This window comes from Terrapene carolina, unplaced genomic scaffold (genome assembly GCF_002925995.2).
Source record: "Terrapene carolina triunguis isolate 2854851 unplaced genomic scaffold, T_m_triunguis-2.0 Scaffold66, whole genome shotgun sequence".
NCBI classification, from domain to species: Eukaryota; Metazoa; Chordata; order Testudines; family Emydidae; genus Terrapene; species Terrapene triunguis.
In genome coordinates, this window is record NW_020664417.1 from 56,069,645 (window position 1) to 56,092,217 (window position 22,573).

The following is a 22,573-nucleotide window of genomic DNA, read 5'->3' on the forward strand; positions in this document are numbered from 1 at the left end:
ACACCGTAATTTTATAGCTCATTACAATAATTGTCACCCACTAACCCTTGTTTGGTCCTATGAATGCAGAGGTGTTAATTAACATGCTGTCCCACCATGTATTTAGCTGTGACACTCTGGTTATCTTTTGCAGACCTGAAAAGAAGCTCTGTGAAGCCTGAAAGTTTGTCTCTTCCACCAACAGAAGTTGGTCCAATAAAAGATATTATCTCACCAACCTTAATTTTGGCATTTCCTAACTTCTTAGTGCTTGGCTTGGCAACCTTAAAAAAACCCTATAGTAAAGTAATATTATGTAGTTTATTATTTATATTGCTGCAGCACTTACAGGACCAAGTCCTATTTTGCTAGGCACTGTACAAGCATTTCAGAAACAGATTATCCCTGCCTTGAATGGCTTACTCTAAGAGTCTAATTAACAAAACTCACAATTTGAAGAAGGGTATGAGATGTTACCTACAGTAGGGCAATTTGTGGTTCAGTGGTAGTAACATGAAGCAACTGCCAGATATCACTGTTATGGTGTTGATGTGTTTTAGTGAAGAAAAGTGGACATCTATCGCAGGGCTGGCCTTACCATGAGGCAAACTGAGGCGGCCGCCTCAGGTGCCAGACTCGGGGACCGGGGGCGCTACTAGGACCCAGAGTGTAGAAAATTGTGTCTGCTGCTGGTGCATATGTATTCTCTCTGCTCTAGATGCACAGAGATGGTGGAGTGCTGTGCTGGAGGAAGGAGGGCACAAGAGACATAACAGGCAGGCAGGAGAAAAGGTGAGAGGGAATAACAGAAAGCAGCAGGAGCTGCAGGGAGAGAGAGGAGGAGCAGCCTCTTATGTACCTCTCTAGCACCCCCAGGAGCCTGGACTGATTAACACCAGCTTCTCAGGGAGCTTCCTGTTTCCTGCTGCTTCCCTGAACCCACTTGAGGAGAACAGGCAGTCACCTGAAGTAGTAGGAGCCAGTTAGGCCCTTAAGATGCTGATATCTTCCCTCTCTCAGGCCCAGCTACCAGCCTGCTTATCTGTCCCCTTCAATTGAGTGTTGAGAGCCACTATAGCTGGCACAGAACAGCAGTCATGAGTGAAAGAAGAAAACGCCCCTCTGGGGCAGCATTCAGAAAAAGAAAGAAAACAAAGGAAGCTTTTCTATCTAAGCAGGAAGGAGCTCTCCTGAGATACATAGAAACAAATGTTTACGGTGAGCCTTCCGGCCCCAGTGAGGATGTGAGTGGTGAGGAGATGCCTGATCTTCCAGTTAGTCAGAGTGCAGGTGACCTGGCAACTACTGCAGCATCCATATCTCCATCTCAAATGGATGTAACCATGTACATTCCTGAAGAAAAGTGTAGATTAGAGAAGAGTGTGGTGGAGGCGCAAGAAACAGCTGCTGCTGAGTTTAGTTCCTTAAGTCTAGATGATCCAGGACTATGGACCCACTTGAGCAGTAGTCTGAGGGACTTCCGTGTACTGCATGGGTCACAGCAAGTGAAAAACTGCATGTTTCCCAAAGACAATAAATATAGAAGTTTCCATCCAACACGTTACTGTCGTGAAATCCCCAATGGTGACAAAGTGGAGAGGCCATGGCTTATGTACTCAAAAACCCAGAATGCTGCATACTGTTTTTGTTGCAAACTCTTCCAGTCTAATGTTCCAGCCACATTGGGTTCTACAGGAACAAAGGACTGGAAAAATCTGGCTAGAAATTTGGCGTGCCATGAGAAGGCAGCAAATCACCAGAGAGCATTCCATAGGTGGAAAGAGCTTGAGATGAGACTAAGGTTAAAGGCCACCATAGATGATCAGCATCAAAAGAAGATTGCACCAGAGTCTCTTTACTGGCAAAATGTTCTGAAAAGACTCATTGCCATTGTGAGAATGCTTGCTACTCAAAACCTAGCACTGCGTGGCACTTCAGATCAGCTGTAGTGCCAAACAATGGAAACTTCCTTAAAATTGTGGAGCTGATGGCTGAGTTTGATCCTGTACTCCAGGAGCATCTAAGAAAAGTCACAACCCAAGAAATGTACACACACTACTACCTTGGAAAAACAATTCATAATGAGATTATACAGTTACTGGCAACAAAAGTCAAACAGAAGATTGTGGCAGTTCTGAAGTCAGCAAGATATTACTCTGTTATTCTGGACTGCATACCTGACATCAGCCATACGGAACAAATGACTTTAATGGTGCGTTTTGTAATAACATCAGAACCTAGTGAAAATGTCCCTGCAGTGGTGACTGTCAGAGAGCATTTTCTAGAATGTATTGACATTGCTGATACTACAGGAGCTGGTATAACAAATGTGCTTCTTAAAAAGCTGGAAGATACAGGAATTGCGAAAGCTGACATGAGAGGTCAGGGCTACAATAATGGTGCCAACATGAGAGGAAAGAACAGAGGAGTGCAGATCCGGATCCAAGAGTTAAACCCTTGAGCTTTTTTTGTGCCATGCAGTTCTCATTCATTGAACTTGGTGGTCAGTGATACAGCATCAGCTTCTAGTGAGGGTGCTGAATTTTTTAATGTAATTCAAAGCATCTATGTATTTTTCTCTGCATCAACTCATCGATGGCAATTTTTGAAGCAACATCTAGGAACATCCTCTCTGACATTGAAATCACTGAGTGCCACATGATGGGAAAGTCGAGTGGAGGCGATAAAGCCTATCAAACACCAAAGTGGGAAGATAGATGATGCCATAGTTGCCATTATGGAGGATAATACTATGATAGGAACTGTACGTGGGAGAACAGTGGCAGAGGGAAATGGAATCACCAGAAACATACGTAACTTCAAATTTCTGTGTGGCTTAGTGTTGTGGCATGACATACTGTTTGAAATAAATGTTGTAAGCAAGAGACTCCCAGGTGTTGACCTTGATATATCTAGAGCCATGGAACAACCAGACAAAGCAAAGTCATACCTACAGTCTTACCGGTCAGATGAGAGATTTCAAAATGTTCTGAAGAGTGCACAGAAGTTGGCAGAGGAACTTCACACTGAAGCTATTTTCCCACCCATTCAAGAATACAAGAGCCACCGAAGAACAAGACATTTTGATTACGAGGCACGGGATAATCCTGTAAGAGACCCCAAACAACAATTCAACGTTGAATTCTTTAACCAGGTGCTAGATTGGGCAATACAGTCAGTTGAAGAACGTTTCATGCAGCTCAAGGAACACAGCAGTATATTTGAGATGTTGTATGATATTCCAAAACTCCTCACTATACCTGAAGAAGACCTACACCAGCAATGCAGGGCACTAGAGACAGTGTTGAGGGGGACATGGGGGCGTCATTTGAGCTCCCCGCCTCAGGTGCCAAAATGTTGTGGGCCAGCCCTGATCTATTGTCATAACCACAATTTTTGGATTGTTTTAATTGGCCCATCAGGCTGTGACATCAGTAATGACCACTAGATGCCACTGTTGTTACGTGAACAAATTTTCTTGACAATAGAAATCTTGAACCAAAAATCACTGAATGCGAAACAAAATGCTGCATTTCTAATAGAAACACCAAATCATATGCTGGTGTATTTCAGACAGATAGAAGTTTTCTAATGTAAAATATTGAATTTTTTAACTTTAACAAGCATGTATTTGCTAAAATAAAACTATGTTTAAGTTTTCTTCTGACAAAGTAAGTACTTTGAAATAAAAATGTAGGGGTTATGTATACACCCCAATCATATTAAAATTCTTCCACATTGTTTATCTGTCAACATTTTTTAAAATGTTTTAAGTTTCATGTTAAAGACACTGTAGCTCTTGTAAATCATGCTGTATTTTCTGAACATCCTAAATCCCTCAATTCTGAAAAATTTTAAGTGTATGCATAACACTACTTCCGTGAGTAGTTCTGCTGAAGTCAATTGGACTTTGTAGATGAGTCAAGTTGTGAACAAGCTTCAGTATTTGCAGGATCAGGACTTAGCAATTTGGGTTCTAGTTTGGTCCATTCTAGATACAGATCCCACTATATTCAAATGTGGGTTTGGATTTCAAAGAACCCCGCAAAACTGGAGTGTTTTGTTTCAGAATTCTCATCTCCAGAATTTATCATTAAGAGTGAAGCAACTGTCAGTCATAAATGTATTAAAATATGGTTAGGAAGTCTTGTGTATTTAATAGATTAAATCTATGGTGTATGAAATAAATATCTACAGTATTGCAACAACTTTTAAGAACTTGTCATTGAAGTAAATCCCATCGATTACAAACATATTCTTCAATTCCTGTTTTGTGAAGTAAAAATCTTCTGAGACATTCTTATAGTGAAGTTGCTGAGTATGGATAGTGGTTGATATTTTAATCTCACAATAGACTAATTATTTATTAAATAACATGTTCAAACCAAAGCCAGGTGGAATTAAAGAGGTAAAACATCTAAAATAATGAAAAATTGTATATACTTAAGTGACATTATAGACAATTACATTTTATTTCAAATTTTATTTAAGATTTTCTGTCCTGGGTTAAAAATTCTTCCAGTTCCTTTACTATAACTGACAAAGACTGCACTGTGTACAGGGTTTCTATCTAGATTGTAATCTACTCTGTTTAAACGTAACAGTTCAGTATAGCCCTTCTTTTCTAGCCATAACTCAGAACACCCTGACTTACTGGCCTGACACTTAAGATTTTTTTTTTCTGTCCTCTTCACATATGTCCTGAATTATTCCAGTAAGTAGTTTTCATTCTTTTACTTATAGGGCTTATCTACATGGAGACTTGGGGCATGTCTACACAGCCCCGCAGTTCAAGCTATGAGGGTGTGAATAGCAGTGAGCACCAGAGTGCTGTGCTGTAACTCCCCTGTGTAGAGGCTGTGGGCACAAACTTAAAGGTTCTTCGTTTGCATTAATATAATCCTGTCTGAAGAGGATTAAAAAATCATAACGAATTTTCATATTTAAATTTGGGTCATTCCTATTTTAACAATCCTTCCAAACAGACATAAAAAAACCTCCAAACAGCAATGCTCTTCCCCCAACTTACTCTCTTTATAGATAAGGGTGCATTTATTGCCTCAACAAGAATTAACAATATATATATGTACAGCAGAACTCAGAGTTACAAACACCTCGGGAATGGAGGTTGTTCGTAACTCTGAACAAAACATTATGGTTGTTCATTCCAATGTTTATACAGCTTTGAAACTCTACTATGCAGAAGAAAAATGCTGCTTTTAACCATCTTAATTTAAATGAAACAAGCACAGAAACAGTTTCCTTACCTTGTCAAATCCTTTTTTTAAACTTTCCCTGTTTTTTTAGTAGTTTACATTTAACACAGTACTGTACGATCTTTGCTTTATTTCTGTTGTCTTTGCTGCTACCTGATTGCGTACTTCTGGTTCCAGATGAGGTGTGCGGTTGACCAGTCAGTTTATAACTCTGGTGTTCGTAACTCTGGGGTTCTACTGTAATATCTTTATGAGGGAATTTCTTTCAAGAAAAAGTCAGCATTAGAAAAGTAAATACACATTAGCTCTGAAGATACAAGCACGCTTACCAACCAAAGACATCTACTATTTACTTGCCAAGAGGTTATACATGTATTTTGCTGGTTGTAGAAAACTAAAAACAAGAATCCAGTCAGGCCTCTTTACAAGATGATCCTTTGGCCTTGGCTACACTTGCGAGTTACAGCGCAATAAAGCAGCCCCGGGCGCCCTAGCTCACTCCCCATCCACACTGGCAAGGCATGTAGAACGCTCTGAATCTGCAGCTACAGCGCTGCTGGTACTCCACCTCGGCAAGTAGAATAACGTTTGCTGCGCCCTCGCTGGAGCGCCGCGGCGCCAGTGTGAACGAGGTGTTGCGTTACTGCGCTGTGATCAGCCTCTAGAAACATCCCATAATCCCCTTAAGTCAAGTAGCCACTCTTGTCACTGTTGTGAAATCGGCTGCAGGAATGCAGAAATGCCCTTTCAAAGCTCCGTTTCAGAGAAGCTGGCTGCTTATCAGCTCCGAGAAAAAGCAAACATTTACTGTTTGCTTTGAGTGAGTGAGAGGCGGTGGAGGGGAGAAGGGGGTCTGAACTTACAAGACAGCATGCTGACATACTCTCAGCACCACAAAAACCCACTCTCTCTCCCCCCACATACACACAACACACTCCCTGTCACACTCCACCCCCCCATTTGAAAAGCACATTGCAGTCACTTGCATGCTGGGATAGCTGCCCATAATGCACCACTCCCAATGCCGTTGCAAGTGCTGCAAATGTGGCCTCGCCAGTGCACTTGAAGCTGTCAGTGTGGACAGACCGCAGTGCTTTCCCTACTGTGCTCTATGAAGGCAGGTTTAACTCACAGCGCCCTACATCTGCAAGTGTAGCTATGCCCTTTGTTAGTCATAACCTAAAGTAAGTTCAGAACAACAAAAACAAATGAATATTATACACTATGCACACCGAGTTCTAACATTCCTTGATCCTAATTACAAGAGGTCTTATGAAGTTTAGTTTATAAAGTGTAATTAAAACAATGTAATAGTGCCTGCTAATTTGCACTAATTCAGAGACCTATTATGAATGACTGAATTTTGCAAACTAGCAGCTAAATGAGCAATAAAAAAGGAACGATATTAAATATCAATATAATTGGAACATTATTTTGCAAAGTGTAGTTTGGACTCAATTATTTATTAAATAACACGAACAAAAACACCGCAACACTGTTAAGTTACAGTTGACCTTGCTACGTGCAACGCAATAAAAGATGAGTAAACAGAACCAGGCCCCAGAGCTGTGATCATTTCTCTTGCCTTCCTCCCTGTCTGAAACGCCTCCCGTGTAGCCTCTATGGGGGCAGCATTAAAGAAGTGGGCGGAGCACGCTCGGGCCGGCCGGCGGCCCGGGAGCTGGGGGGCGGTTCAGCCGGGGCGGGCGGAAGGGGCGGAGCCTCGAGTCGAAGGGGCGGGGCTAGTCTCCCGCTGCTGACGCTGCCCGGGTAGCTGCGCCGCTGGCTGGCTGGCGGGCGAGTTCGGGAGCCGGGCGGAGAAGGGGGCTGCTCGGCGCCTCTCTCGCTTGGCTGGCGGGATGGAGGCGGCGTGGCGCCAGGCCGGCCGGGGCAGGGGCCGAGCCCGGGCCGGCGGCCAGGCCGGGAACGGGCTCTGTGCCCGCGGGGGAGCTAGCGGCGGCGCCGCCCGGCCCGGGCCCGGCCGGGGGAGCGGAGGGGGCACTGCCTGTATCTCGCTCACCGGCAGCAGCTCCCTGGGAGCCAGTGGTGAGTATCCCCCGGGGCGGCCCAGCCGGGGCAGGCGGAGGCCGGGCTGGGCTGGGCTGGGCTCTCCGGCAGGCTCCACGGGCGCCCTGAGCCGCTGGCGGCCCCAGCTTCTAGGACAGCAGCATGGGCAGGTCGGGGCCAACGCAGAGGGGCTTCGTTAGCAGGCCTGAAGCCCCAGCCACGCAAGCCAGAGGTACCCGACAGCACAGGACTGCGGGTCGGGAGGCCTGAATTAATTCCCAGCTGTGCCAGGGTGTCTCTGCCTTGCCCACGCTGGTGAGCCCCCGCTCCCCTGAGTGGCGCTGTTGATTTCCCACGTTTCTGTGCAGGGATCACAGTGTGCACCCTAGTAGCGATTGTTCCAAACGATGGCTGCAATATCTTATGTGAAGTCTGGTTTTGACTTTGGTGGGGCTGCTCATGTGAATAAGTGCTGTGCTCCTCAGTGTGGGCAAGGGCCCCATATTCTAGCCCCTAGTTTCTGCCACCATTTCCTGTGTGTAAAATGGAGGTTATCAGTATCTCACAGGAGTATTGTGGATATACATTTGCTGTTTGTGAAATACTGAGCTGCTATGTTGATGAGGGCCATGGAAAAGTTTATAAATAAGTATTTAACCCCTTATGCTTAACAGTCTGTTTTACCTTGTATTTAGCTGTGACACTCTGGTTACTTTCTCCAGACCTGAATAAAAGCTCTGTGAATCTCAAAAGGTTGTCCCTTCCATCAATAGAAATTAGTCCAATAAAACACATTACCTCACCCATCTTCTCTTTATTAGTAAGCTCCTCTTTATTTACAGTGAGCTGAGTTGGGTCATGGCATAGTCTCTCAAGGAAAGCAAGGAAGACTTCTGCTAAGTCTAGTTTTAAAGCACTTATAAATACGTTGTAGGGAACAAACTTGCACTTGGCATGGGAATGAAATGAATGGCCTAAGAAGTTTTTGCATCTCTAATTCTATAGTATCTGATCTTATGGCTACTACCCTCTGTTGGACTCTTAACAAGTTGTGATTTTATTCGTATTCATTTATATTATTGAAGTGCTTGGGAGCCCTAGTCATGGACTAGGATTCCATTGTACTAGGTGCTGTACAAACAACAGAAAGATGGTCCCTGCCCCAAAGAGATTACAATTTAAATATAAGTTAAGGGATAACAGATGGATACAGACAGTTGAGGGAGTACATACGAACAGTGAAACAGTATTGGTTGACAGGATGGGCAGTGGGCTCAATGTATCAGCAGCCTAACCATTACCAAGCTTTTTGTATGCATCATGTCAGATGAGAGTTATGACAGTGGATATGAGGTAGCTTTGCAGATAGTTATGGGGACCTAAGTTCCCTCTAAGCTGCGTGGCCACGCAGCTGCCTATTAAGCCCCACGCAGGTGTTCAGGGCTGCCATGGGGAGAGGTGCCTCCCCCCCAGCATGGACTTGCCGTGGCAGGGAGAGGCGCCTCTCCCCGCTGGCCCCAGAACGGACCTGCTGCGGCGGGAAGAGAGAGCGGGGTGGGGGAGGTCCTCTCTCCCCACTGTAGTCCTGGCCAGCCTGCACCCCAAACTCCTCATCCCTAGCCCCACCCCAGAGCCCACACCTCCAGCTGGAGCCCTCATCCTTCCGCACCCCAACCCTCTGCCCCAGCCCTGAGCCCCCCTCCCACACTCTGAACCCCTTGGCCCCACCACATGATTTTTGTTATGTGCACCAATATGGAGGTGATGTCATACATCACTTCCATATTGGTGCACATAACAAAATTCATTCCGCACATGCTTGGGAAAAATTAGAGGGAACACTGATGAGGACATCCTCCCAAGTGTGAAGCCCCTCAGAGGGGAAAGCATGGAAGTTCTTGTTTGAAAATTTAACCAGTGCCTGATGGAGACTGGTATCATCGGTTGATCATAGTTAAGAATCAACCTTTTGATACTGAATAAGGGATATGTAGGGAGGGATAGGTTGTGACGGGCTTTGAAAATGAAGGCAGTAGTTTCTTTGCAATAAAAAAGGTTGAGCCAGTAGAGAGATGCAAAGACAAAGAGGTGACATGGTTAAAGAAATGGGTTAGGAAAATTATCTTTGCAGTAGCATTCTGAATGACTATAAGTGGGGCAAGATTGCATTTATCAAGACCATTAGTCTCTCTCCAAAGGAAGGAAGTGAGACTTTGCAGTAGAGTCCCAGCTGCAGATCCAGTCTCCCTCTATATCATACTCAATAGTCAGAAATTATCTGTTAAAATGACAATGTGGAGGCTACTTAATGCTGTCAAATGAAGTGGTGGCATGGCTCCATTACTGCAGTAGCGAAGCACTGAACAGGTGAGAGAGCCCCAAAAGTCACAATTGTAAGAGTAATCAAAACGGTTAAATGTACCTCCAAAGTTTCTGCAAAATAGCGCAGATGCACTATTGCAAACTATTCACAAAAATAGTGAAATTTTATGTGCCTGACCCAACGAAAAGGAATACTGTTTTTAATAGCCTTTAGTTAGAGCAGCAGTATGTACTGTCTAGCCAGCATACTTTTATAGGACATGTCTGTTTGGTTAGATTAATATTTCTTTTGAAATAGTGATACTGGTCCATCAGATGCAATTAACTACTCCCAAAACTGTTAACATTCATGCTGATGCACAGTATTTTTTTTTTTTTTAAAGTCATGTTTACTTGTGCTGCATTAGAAACACTAAAATGCTGAACTGTCTGTAAGGAGAGAATAGTTATTGAGAACACTACATTTAAAAAAAAAACTAGAAAAGGACAGTGGAATCTGCAGAATTTAATATGGCATTAAAATTAATGTATTTTTATACAGAACTATCTTCTCAGAAGAAATTTGATGAAATTAAGAAGGCTAATCAAGCGGCAGCAAAAAAATTTGTTGAAGACCAGTTTAGTTCCTCTTCTGAAGAAGATGAAGATATTGAAGGAAAACATGGAAAAATATTGGCCAAAACATTCACAACTTATACTAATCAAACTGGTAAAATATTTTAATATATTGACTTCTGTTTGTAGCATAAAAAGATTGGCACCATTGCACTATCATCTTATATTTAAAAGCTTTGATAATTAGAGGTAGATAATTTATTCTGATATTGTAATGTTCTTAACATATGACTTTAAGTACTTCATTTTCTGTGGTGTTCAAGATTGGTAGAAGATTTGTCACAGGGTATCTCTGTCACTACTTGGTGTGCTGTGCTATCTAGACTTTCTGTCACCTCACAGTTACAAACACTCCCAGGCTGTTTTCCTTTCATGACATGTATCTTTTATTCCTCTGCTTTCTTTTAATGCACAGAACATCATGTAGGTATTGTGTAGCAGAAGCTTTCAGTATAGCTTCCCTCCTTAGTACAGCTCACACTCTGAGCTTCCCTTCTGAGCTCACCCTTGTTTCCTGTTCCTTCTATTTATATCCTCCCAATGCTATCGTTAGCCCATATTACCACCCAGGTGCTCATAATCCCACAATGGAAAGTGTTTAATTGTTCACAGCTGAGCTTGCAGCAGTCTTCGTGCTGCAGCAATTGATTAGGATGCTGCTGCTAGCACTTTATCACAATTGTATATGCAATTTATACAGCAGGCCAGACAGTTCAGGAGAGAGGCTGGCTGATTAGGTAAATGGGGAAGAAAAGTCTCAGGTTTGCAAAATAAGGCTTCAGAGTTGTGTGGTTTTTCATTGGTTTGTATTGTTTTTGGAGAGAGAATAAATGCCTACATGTATCCCAACTTCTTATGCTGAATTGTTATAGTCCTGCAACTTGGGTAACCTAGTCCCATGCATGGGAAACATAGCATCTGGACCTTTTCTGTTCTTCAGTTCTTTCATGCCTACATTTTTGTTTTATTTGGTGGGGCAAGGGAAGTGGGATGGTGGTGATGGACGAGGTCCTGAAAATTGAAGGAGAGGGGATGACCGGAATAACAGGGCAGAACTGGTCAGGCAGGGCTGTGTTTGGACTAGTAGGGCATGGATAGGTAGGAGCTGGGGAGTGGGAGGTGTACTATCTGAGGCAGAAGTTGGTGTGTGGAGCTGGGAGTAGCAACTTTTGTATACTTGCCACCACTTGATGGGGGGAAGAAGTGATCTGGTGAGATACAGGTGAGGAGGAGGGCTGCAGGATTTAGCCATTCGGTCCCAAGAATGGAAATGAAATGAAACTAACTAAATCCCTGGGCACCTGTTGACTATTTATACCCAATTGGGTGGACAGACTTGCAATCTTGATTAGTGTGGTTTTTTTTTTTTCTTTCCTCTTCTAAGCTCAATGAAATGGTAACATGACATTTTCTTTGACTTGTGCTTGGAAATAATGCTGCACAAATGAACACTTGATTATCTTTAAATGTGAGTGCTTATCTTTGAATGCTCAGAGATATAAATAGAGGATCAAACACTGTTGATGGTTTTACAAGAAGACTTTGTTTTTTGTGTATTAAAGATGGAGATGCAAGTGAACTAGAACGTACAAGACAATATGTGAATGAAGCATTTCAGTCTGGGGCTTTGACATGCTTGATTTGCATTGCTTCAGTTAAGAGAAACCAAGCTGTAAGTATTTTACATGGTATTTTATAAGTCTTCAAGGTATTAACCAGCTAAATTGCTTTTTATTAATACTTATCAAGCAAATGTTAAATATTTAAATATGAACACTTGCCTGATTTACTGGAGTATTGAGGATTAATATGAAAGTTCTAGGAGTGCTAAATACTACATAAAAATTATAGTTTACTTTTCAGCTAACTGTCATGTTTGTGCAGTATCAAAGCTTGTGCATACATAACTTGAAATCGTAGTATTGAATTTTGGTTTTTGTTCTGTGAGGTTCCTGTCAAACCTGTGGTCATGGTACAGTATAAGTAAGCTTGACATAATTTTATTTTTATTATCCATCAAAATTATATTTTTATTTTTAACTATTTAAATTTTCACAGTTGTAGGAAATTAGGGGAGGGGAGTCAGACATTTAGTTAATACCATTGAGATTCAAATAGGTAAAGCTTTATAACTGTTAAAATACACATTGTCAATATGTCAAAACATAAAAAATAAATAGCTTTAAAAGTTTTCAGCAGGTACTTTTCTTAAATTTGTAAATTTTGATTATCTAGGGAAATATTTTTTCATTGGTTTGTGTGTATACAGCAACACTGACTTGAGATTTATCAATAAAAACGTAGTCCTTCTAAGCCTAAATATAAGGATCAAATTTTAGAAAGTCACAGATACAAAAAGTAGCAGCAGTAGGATCTACACTTCAAAAGGATACAATTGTTGAATCTTGGTTAAGATATTGTTACAATCAGCAATAGGGGAGTATTACAGTTGGATCATATAGTAAGGGGAACCAAAATTAAGGTACAGTATTGCAGAATGGGTCAGTAAGGTACAGTGAAAGAAAAATGTGGGATTTTGCTTGTCTGGGTATTGAGATCTGCATGGTTGAATAAATATAGCCAAAATGACCACCCCCCCACACACATTTTTTTTATTTCGTGTAGCCACATTTTTCCATGACCCAACATATCTCAAGCCAAAGCTTACGCCCCCTGAAGTCAGTGGAAAAATGCCATTTAATTCAATAGGAACATGATTGGGGCCCATCATACTTCACTGTAGTAAATATTGTAAGGGGAAACAGACTGGCTATGCCCTTGGTTTGCAATAACAAATCTTGCTGCAAAAGAGGGAGTGTGCAGAAAAACTTTACTTTTTTTAATGGTGGATAGTTGTTATATGTACCTAATAAAACTGATGACCATAACTTGTTCACAGAAGCCTCGTACAACACATGGTATGTGATTTTTTTTTTATATTAGACCTTTTGGTTCTTACAAATGAAATACATTTTTAATGTGTCAAGGTCTGTGTTTTTGTGGTTTTGTAATTTGATTTGTCCTGTGACAGTTGACATCACTTACCAGTAGACCTAAAATCATTTGGAAGCTTGAATGAAAGTTGTTTTGTTTTTTAAATCAACACATTGTTACTCATCTTGTATCCTTAACAGTTTTTTTCCATTGAGTATTTTAATTCAAATATAGTAAACCTCTCAACTGTTTATAAATGTTAGTTTTGGAAATTAGCTATTGAGCTATTAGTAACTTTCTTAGTGGGTCTGGGGTAACACACTTTTGACTTTGAGTCAGAAGATTGGAAATGTTTTCTCTCTTGCCTTTCACAGGCTAAACGTAAAACAACTTGCTTCCATTTTAAAATGTCCAAGGGTAAATCCAGAGAAAAGGGAAATTCAGACTTAAATCTTCAGCTGTTTCACTTACCCCATTATGTCTAGTTCCTGCAACACACTGAACCTTTTAAGGGTGTCTACAGAGATCATGGCAGTGAGCCTCCCATTCTGGGATGACAGAGTCAGGTTTGTATGGCTCATGTTACCGTGCTAAAAATACTGTTGCAGCTTAGGCTCTGAGTCCTGGGTATGGGGTAGACTTCAGACCTAGAGTTCCAGCCTAAACCATGACATCAAAGCGCTGCGTACACGGTGGGTTTTTTTGTTTTTTAGCACGGTAGTGCGAGCCTGAGTCTGTTGACCTGGACTGGGAGACTTTCTGCGATGGGCTATCACATCATAAGTTAGACTATAAACTTGCAAACAAGAACATTTTAACTTAAAGGGTTGTGACATAGCTGTGTACAGTCTTGCGTTCCTTGTGCAGTGCACAAGATTTACACGCATACATACTTATGTATGTACACAGACCCTGATTCACATCTATGCTGTGGAGATTGCCCCTAAATTGGGTGTATTTTTATAGATATTTGCTTATAATATTGCTTTGAGATAATTTTCATCGTAATCTTTCAAATATAAGACTGACAGTACAAATTCACCCTTGAGGTGTTTTCATAACTGTTTTTATCCTGTTTGCAGGTTTCCAGTTATCTCTTTTAGACAAAGAGTATGTTCCTTCCCAACTCACCTTCTATTTCACCTTGTTGTGAAATCATAAAGCTGCATTTGTTCTATTTCACTTGATTCTCAGCCACAGGCTGATGTACTGAGCATACGATTATGACTTCGCTTCAGGATCAGCAAAGAAATACAGCCAGGACCAAGAACACAAAACTTCAGTAATGGCAAGGGGAGCACAGAAGGAGACTGGCCACAATAAATTACTTGTTTTTTTAACTTTGTCAATTATGAAAGTACCCCCTTTAAAAGGGACACTACATTAAAATTGACACTTCTACATGAATCTTTGACTTCTTGTTGTTGCATATAACACCTAAGATTAGAGAGGGGAAAAAATGTTTCAGTATTTCTTTTGTGTAATTATGCCCACATAAGCAACAGGAAAATCTTACACAGCAATAGAAGAGAGAACAACATTTACAGCAGTATGAAGCTGTAGTAGTAAAATCCTCAAAATTGGCAGGTGAATACAGGAATACATGTAGTATATGAAACTAGTTTTACCTCCTCTTTTAATTGAACAGATTTAAAGTTGGTATCCCTTTTAGACACTAGGTTTTTTTCATTCATTTCATCAGAAGCAAGCTTAATAGGTGCTAGTCATTTCTTTTATGTTTATCTTTTAGGTCTGGAGCTGTTCTGGATGTTTCTGTATATTTCACATGCCGTGCATCCAAAAGTGGGCTAAGGATAGCCTTTTTCTTATATCTTCTCCCTTGACAGATGATGATTTTGGGAAGAAAGATTATCCATGGCCTTGGTAAGCTTTTCATGTTACATTTACAAAGATGCCTTGCTTGAGGACTAAGTGAGAACTGGAGTCACTTTAAAAAGTAACAATACTTGTAACTGGAAAACGTGCACTTCATACTTGCTTTCACATTGTTCTATGAATTTGTTTGAAGTTCACACTGGCACAGTTTGTGTTTAGGAAGCATAAAAAAAGAAATCACTGCATTGAAACTTCAACATGTGAATACAGTAACTTGACTGTTGTACAGATCTCATGTTTTACCCTCGGTTAAAATGTGTTTTTGATGGGTTCCCCCCCTGGAGTGCCATCTGGAACTGGTGTACCACTGAGCCCTCCCGACCCACCAGCCTGGGCTCCCTTTTGCACTGTATTGCTGTGACAAGCTGCAAAGCCCTCTCCAGCCTGCACTTTCACCTGCATACATACAGGTAGGGGCACACCCAGCTCCAGTTAAACAAGGCTCTTTGACCAGCCCTTGCATGGGAAGGCTACAGCTAGGGCAACTATCAGCTTCTCAGGCACACACCCACTCTGGAGTATAAACCCAAAATTGTACCATTTTGCGCTGCACAGGGAACCGTACAGTGGAAGCTCATAAAACTTGCTCCCTCCCTCAATGTGGAGAGGAATATGCAACAGGCTTTTGCCCTTGAGTTATGATTTCCACACATTGGTTTAGATAAAGCAAAAATAAGTTTAACTACTAAAGAGATCTTAAGCGATTAAAAAAATTGTGATCAAAAGATAATAGAATACCATTTATTTAAATATTTTTGGATGTTTCCTACATTTTCAAATATAGATTTCAATTACAACACAAAATACAAAGTGTACTGTACTCACTTTATATTTTTGATGACTAGTATTTGCACTGTAAAAAGCAAAAGAAATAGTATTTTTCAATTCACCTAATACAAGTACTGTAGTTCAATCTCTTTATCAAGAAACTTGAACTTAAAAATGTAGAATTCTGTACAAAAAACCTGCATTCAAAACCAAAACAAATAGAGCCTGAAAGTCCACTCAGTCCTGCTTCTTGCTTAGCCAATTGCTCAGACACACAAGTTTGTTTACATTTGCAGGAGATAATGCTGCCTGCTTCTTGTTTACTATGCCAGGTGAAAGTGAGAACAGGCATTCTCATGGCACTGTTGTAAATATCTTGCGATGCAGGCTACATGCCAGATGCGGTAAAGATTCATATGTCCTTTCATGCTTCAACCACCATTCCCGGGGACATGCATCCATGCTGATGATGGGTTCTGCTCAATAACAATCCAAAGTAGTGCAGACTGACGCATGTTCATTTTCATTATCTGAGTCAGATGCCACCAGCAGAAGGTTGATTGTTGTTGTTGGGTATTTTTTGGGTGGTTCAGGTTCTGTAGTTTCTGTATCAGACTGTTGCTCTTTAAAGACTTTTGAAAGCATGTGCCACACCTCGTCCCTCTGATTTGGAAGGCACTTCAAATTCTTAAACCTTGGGTCGAGTGCTCTAGCTATCTTTGGAAATCTCACATTGGTACCTTCTTTGCGTTTTGTCAAATCTGCAGCGAAAGTGTTCTTAAAACGAACATGTGCTGGGTCATTATTCGAGACTGCTATAACATGATCTATATGGCAGAATGTGGGTAAAACAGAGCAGAGGACAGACAATTCTCCCCCCCAAGGAGTTCAGTCACAAATTTAATTAATGCATTATTTTTTTAATGAGCGTCATCAGCATGGAAGCATGTCCTCCGGAATAGTGGCCGAAGCATGAAGAGGCATAGCATATCTGGCACGTAAATACCTTGCAATGCCGGCTATAAAAGTGCCATGCAAATGCCTGTTCTCACTTTTTGGTGACATTGTAAATAAGAGCGCTGCATTATCTCCTTTAAATGTAAACAAACTTGTTTGTCTTGGAGATTGGCTGAACAAGAAGTAGGACTGAGGCCTTGGGTACACTTGCAGATGTACAGCGCTGTGAGTTAAACCTGACTTCGTACAGCTGAGTAGGGAAAGCGCTGCAGTCTGTCCACACTGACAGCTGCCCAGCGCACTGTTGTGGCCACATTTGCAGCATTTGCTGCACCATTGGGGCGGTGCATTATGGGCAGCTATCCCACAGAGCACCTCTTCCCATTCTGGCGCCGTGGGAAGGGGGTGGGGAGGCGGGGCATTCTGGGTCCTGTCCCAACACCTCCTGATGCATCGCTTTGCATCCCAGAAATCCTGTCCACCTTTGGGGCCATCTTTCAACGGTTTCTGTGCAGCACGATCCGTTGTCTGCGGGAAATGGAGCCCGAACTGCTGAGGCGTATGCTGACTTATCTTGCCAGCACGTCACGTTTGGCTGTCGAACTATTCCTTAAGATCCAAAGTGACGGTGAGAGTGAGGAGTCCGATGATGCTATCGAGCCGTGTAACGCGTACGACACGAAATTGCTTGTGGCGTTCACGGACATGCTCCGTACCGTGGCACTCCGCTTTTGGGCTCGGGAAACACCCACCGAGTGGTGGGATCACATCGTCATGAAAGTCTTTGATGATGAGCAGTGGCTGCAGAACTTTCGGCTGAGAAAAGCCACTTTCATGGGACTGTGTGAGGAGCTCGCCCCCACCCTGCGGCGCAAGGACTCGAGATTGAGAGCTACCCTGCCAGTGGAGAAGCGGGTGGCTATTGCAATCTGGAAGCTAGCAACTCCAGATAGCTACCGGTCGGTCGCAAACCAGTTTGGAGTGGGAAACTTGACCGTTGAAATCGTGTTGATGCAAGTTTGCAGGGCCATTAATCGCATCCTACTCAGAAGAACCGTGACTCTGGGTAACGTGCAGGAAATAGTGGATGGCTTTGCACAAATGGGGTTCCCTAACTGTGGAGGGGCGATAGATGGGATGCACATTCCTATTCTGGTACCACCCCACCTAGGATCCAAGTACGTTAATCGGAAGGGGTATTTCTCTATGGTTCTCCAGGCGCTTGTGGATCACCGTGGGCATTTCATTGACATTAACACAGGCTAGCCCGGAAAGGTGCATGACGCACGCATCTTTCGGAACACTTCGAACTTTTTTCCTAGAGCGGAAGATCACGGTAGGGGAAGTCGAAATGCCCATTGTGATCTTTGGAGATCCCGCTTACCGTTAATGCCATGGCTCATGAAACCCTACACAGGGAGGCTTGACAGCAGCAAGGAACGGTTCAACTACAGGCTGAGCCGGTGCCGAATGACTGTGGAGTGCGCCTTTGGACGTTTAAAGGGCCGCTGGCGATCTCCGTATGGGAAGCTGGACTTGGCCGAAAACAGCATCCCTGCGGTTATATCCACGTGCTGTGCCCTCCATAATATTTGTGAAGGGAAGGGTGAAAGCTTCACTCAGGCATGGACCTCCGAGGTTGAACACCTGGAGGCTGAATTTGCACAGCCAGAGAGCAGGGCTATTACAGGGCCGCAGCCCGGGGCTGCAAGAATTAGGGATGCCTTGAGGGAGCAATTTGAGGCTGAAAACCAGCAGTGATATCTGGTGCCCTACATGGGAGTGAAGTGCAGTAGTTCGAATCTTTAGGAATCAGTGTTTGCTAAGCAGACTTGCAGTGCCTGTTTATTTCCTGGGCTAAGGAGTCTTTTACTTTATGCAATGCAATAATAAAGAATGTTTTCAAAGCCAAAAAATCCATTTATTGAAAAGAAACAAGGGGGTGGAGTGGGGAACAGTACAATCACAGATTCGCGTATGTCCTGTCTGGTGTGCTATGCAGTGAGTGCTGCACTTCAGGATAGCTATACTGCATGGTGATGGAGGTTGAGTTCAGAGGGTAAGGGTCGTGGTTTTCAGGGCTGGGTGGTGAAGATACTAGTGTTGGAGGCAGCTGGTGGTGTGAAGAACACAGAAGTTGGGGAAAGTGGGTTGGAGGTGGCAGTGGGGCACAACGGAAAGAGTTTTGGGACAAGGGCTGTGGGGGGGGGGCGTTTGCGCTTGTGGTACTGCTCCTTCTGCATGGCTACGAGCTCCTGGATAGCATCTGCTTGGCGCTCCAGGATGCTTATGAGCCGATCCGTGCTTTGCTGCCGGTGCTCCGTGCTTTGCCGCCGGTGCGCTGCGTTTTCCTGGCAGATCCTGCTTTCTCTCTCCCTCCAGTTCTGTGCTTTCTCATTTTCTTTAATAGATTGCCGCATCACTTCTTGTAGTATGCCGTCTTTGCTTTTTTGCGGTCTCTTCCTGAGTCTTTGCAGTCTCTGAGCAGGCGATAAGAGGGACGGCTGAGGTCTCAAGGTTGATGCAGCTGTATCGGCAAAATGCAACATTTAACAGAGGCAGCATTGTTTATACCAGACAGAGTAATGATTCCCCCTGCACTTAAGGAGTAGGAAACACACAGGGTCTACACAATAGCATAATTCTCCTGTCCGAAACAGAGCACACATCCCACGGGAGCCTCAAAATGGTGAGTAAGGGGGATTGTTTGTTTCAGGGCTGCACTGTCCTCTGGGTTTCTGTGCCTTGGGGAGAGCCAACAGCTTCAGGGGGCACCTACACTGAACATTGTCCCAACATTTTCCACAGGAGTTGGTCCTGGACGATATCTCGCTGCTGAGGGTGACCTGGGAAGCAAGGGAGGGTCTTCTACTGCAATGCGGCTTCTGCCCTGGCCCATATGCAGCTTGCCTGTGTGCAGCAATGGCCCCCCCCGCCCCTCACGGCACAGTGACGCGGACACGTTAGCCTGGCTGGGACAAGGACCACGGTGGCTCTCCCGATAAACCTGCGCAAGCGCATTGCACACATTCTGGATGAGACATTCGAGGAGATTACCGAGGCCGATTACCGCGATGTGATAAACCACATCAATGCACTATTCCACATCTAGGCATGCATGCCTAACCCTCCTCTCCCAAAGAGCCCGCACCGAAAAAATTCCTTCCCCCAAAAAAACCCGCTTACCGGGTACCTGCTCTTCTGTTTGTCCTCCACCAAGTACCGGCCGCTGCGACTGGCTACCTTCCTCCTGGCTCGAGAAGAGCTCCTGGCTGCATGGCTCCAAGGATTCCAGGGTGTCTTCATCCGGCCCACCACCCTCACTCCCGTTTTCCTCCTCCTCCTCCCCCCGCACCAGCTCTGAAGTGTCCATGGTGGTGCTCGGAGTGGAGGTGGGGTTAACCCCAAGTATCGCATCCTTTATAGAATCGGCAGGTCGCGGGGGGAACAACCGAGCGGCCGTTTGCGTCGCGGGCTTTGCGTCAGGCACTCCGCAGCTCCTTCACTTTAATCCTGCACTGCAGGGCGTCCCGGTCATGGCCCCTTTCCATCATGTCCTTTGATACCTTCCGGAAGGTATCGTAATTCCTACAGCTGGAGCGCAGCTGGGACTGGACAGCTTCCTCCCCCCAAACACTGATGAGGTCCAGCAACTCGCCATTGCTCCATGCTGGGGCTCGCTTGGCGCATGGAGTCATGGTTACCTGGAAGGATTCGCTGATAGCACTCCACTCCACTCCGGGCTGAGCAAACAGGAAGAGGATTTTTAAAATTTCCGGGGAATGTAAAGGGTGGGTCACATGGTTGGTTACATGAGGCTAGGACAAGAGAGTTTGAACTGATGACCAGAGTGGCTAGAACAGGCATTGTGGGATACTGTCGAATACTTCTGGAGGCCAGTCACAGCACATTGAGCGGCCACACTGGCGCTGCAGCAGCAGCACAATACACGCTATTCCTATCAGGGATGTGGAGTACATGCAGTGCTGCAATCACGGAGATACAGCGCTGCAAATGCTTTGCCAGTGTGGACGGGGAGTGAGTTACAGCGCTGGGGGCAGCTTTACAGTGCTGCAACTTGCAAGTGTAGCCAAGGCCTGAGTGGACTTGTAGGCTCTGAAGTTTTACATTGTTTTGGTTTTGAGTGCAGTTAGGTAACAAAATAATTTCTACATTTGTAAGTTGCACTTTCGTGACAGATTGCACTATAGTACTTGTATGAGGTGAATTGAAAGACACTATCTTTTGTTTATCATTTCTACAGTGGAAATATTTGTAATAATAATATACACTTTGATTTCAATTATAACACAGAATTCAATATATATGAATGTAGAAAAACATCCAAAATATTTAATAAATTTCAATTGGTATACTATTGTTTAACAGTGCGATTAAAACTGCGATTAATCGCAATTAATTTTTTTTTAATTAATCGCGTGAGCTAGCTGCGATTAATCAACAGCCCTAATTTTAATTGATTATAAGGGATAGCAAACAGATCAAAGCTGATTTTGTAGCCAATAAACAAAAAACACAAACTAAGCTTAATATACTAAATAGATTGGATATGAAAAGCAGATTCTCACCCTAAGAGATGATACAAGCAGGCTGCAGATTCCTAGGAGGCAAGTTGCACTTGCTTACAGCTTGGAATCCCCAGGTGTTCCATTCACAAGCTAAAAATCCCTTTAGTCTGGCTCCAGCACTTCCCTCAGTTCAGTCTTTGTTCCTCAGGTATTTCCAGGAGTCGTCTTATGTGGGCAGTGAAGAACCCCAGATGATGTCACTCCCTCCCTTATATAGCTTTTGCATAGGATGGTTCCCAGGCTGGTCTGTGGAAAAACACTGACATCCCAAGATGGAGTCTAGAGATGTGGTCTCATTACATGTCCTTGCAGAGTCCTAGCAGCCATTACTCGGAGGCTGTCTCTAGTGTTCTCAGGAAGGCTCCGTAGGTGTGAGATAAGCTTCTCCTAAGGCCTTTCCTAATGGGCCATTCCCCACCCTCTGTCTAGACTGAAAGCATCTTGTCTAGTGGGAGTTCCCCAGGTGTAACATCATTTGAAATGCAGAGACATAGTCAATATTCATAACTTCAGATACAAAAATTATACATGCATACAAATAGGATGATAATATTCAGGAAATCATAACCTTTCCAGTGATGTCTCACATGACTTATCTTGCCTAAAATGCATCATAACTATGTGAGAATCATATAATATAGAATCATAGAAACATAAAACGGGACGGGACTTGAGAGGTCATCTAGTCCATTCCACTGCACTCAAGGCAGGATTAAGTATTGTCTAGACCATCCTTGACAGGTGTTTGTCCAACCTGCTTTTAAAAATCCCCAATGATGGAGATTCCACAACCTCCCTAGGCAATTTATTCCAGTACTTAACCACTTCTGACAATTAGGAAGTTTTTCCTAATGTCCAACCTAAACCTCCCTTGCTACAATTTAAGCCCATTACACTGTTGACTCATATTTAGCTTGTGATCCACTATGACCACCAGATCCCTTTCTGCAGTACTCCTTCCTAGGCAGTCATTTCCCATTTTGTATGTGTGCAACTGATTGTTCCTTCCTAAATGGAGTACTTTGCATTTGTCCTTATTGAATTTCATCCTGTTTACTTCAGACCATTTCTCCAGTTTGTCCAGATCATTTTGAATTTTAATCCTATCCTCCAAAGCCGTTGCAACCCCTCCCAGCTTGGTATCGTCCGCAAACTTTATAAGTGTACTCTCTATGCCATTATCTAAATCATTGATGAAGATATTGAACAGAACGATACCCAGAACTGATCCCTGTGGGACCCCACTTGTTATGCCCTTCCACTAATAACTACTCTCTGGGAATGATTTTC

The 22,573-nt window shown here is 43.3% G+C and overlaps 1 protein-coding gene across 1 annotated transcript in view; it reads left to right on the forward strand.

Annotated features, from left to right (window-relative positions):
• The first annotated feature begins 7,054 nt into the window (after positions 1 to 7,054).
• The window catches only part of NFXL1 (nuclear transcription factor, X-box binding like 1), a 92,130-nt gene continuing 76,611 nt past the window's right edge, over positions 7,055 to 22,573 (forward strand). Inside the window, exons 1-4 of the mRNA XM_024211701.1 lie at positions 7,055 to 7,241; positions 10,066 to 10,233; positions 11,702 to 11,811; positions 14,824 to 14,957. Coding sequence (XP_024067469.1) covers positions 7,055 to 7,241; positions 10,066 to 10,233; positions 11,702 to 11,811; positions 14,824 to 14,957 — 599 coding nt within the window. The remainder of the gene's footprint in view (positions 7,242 to 10,065; positions 10,234 to 11,701; positions 11,812 to 14,823; positions 14,958 to 22,573) is intronic.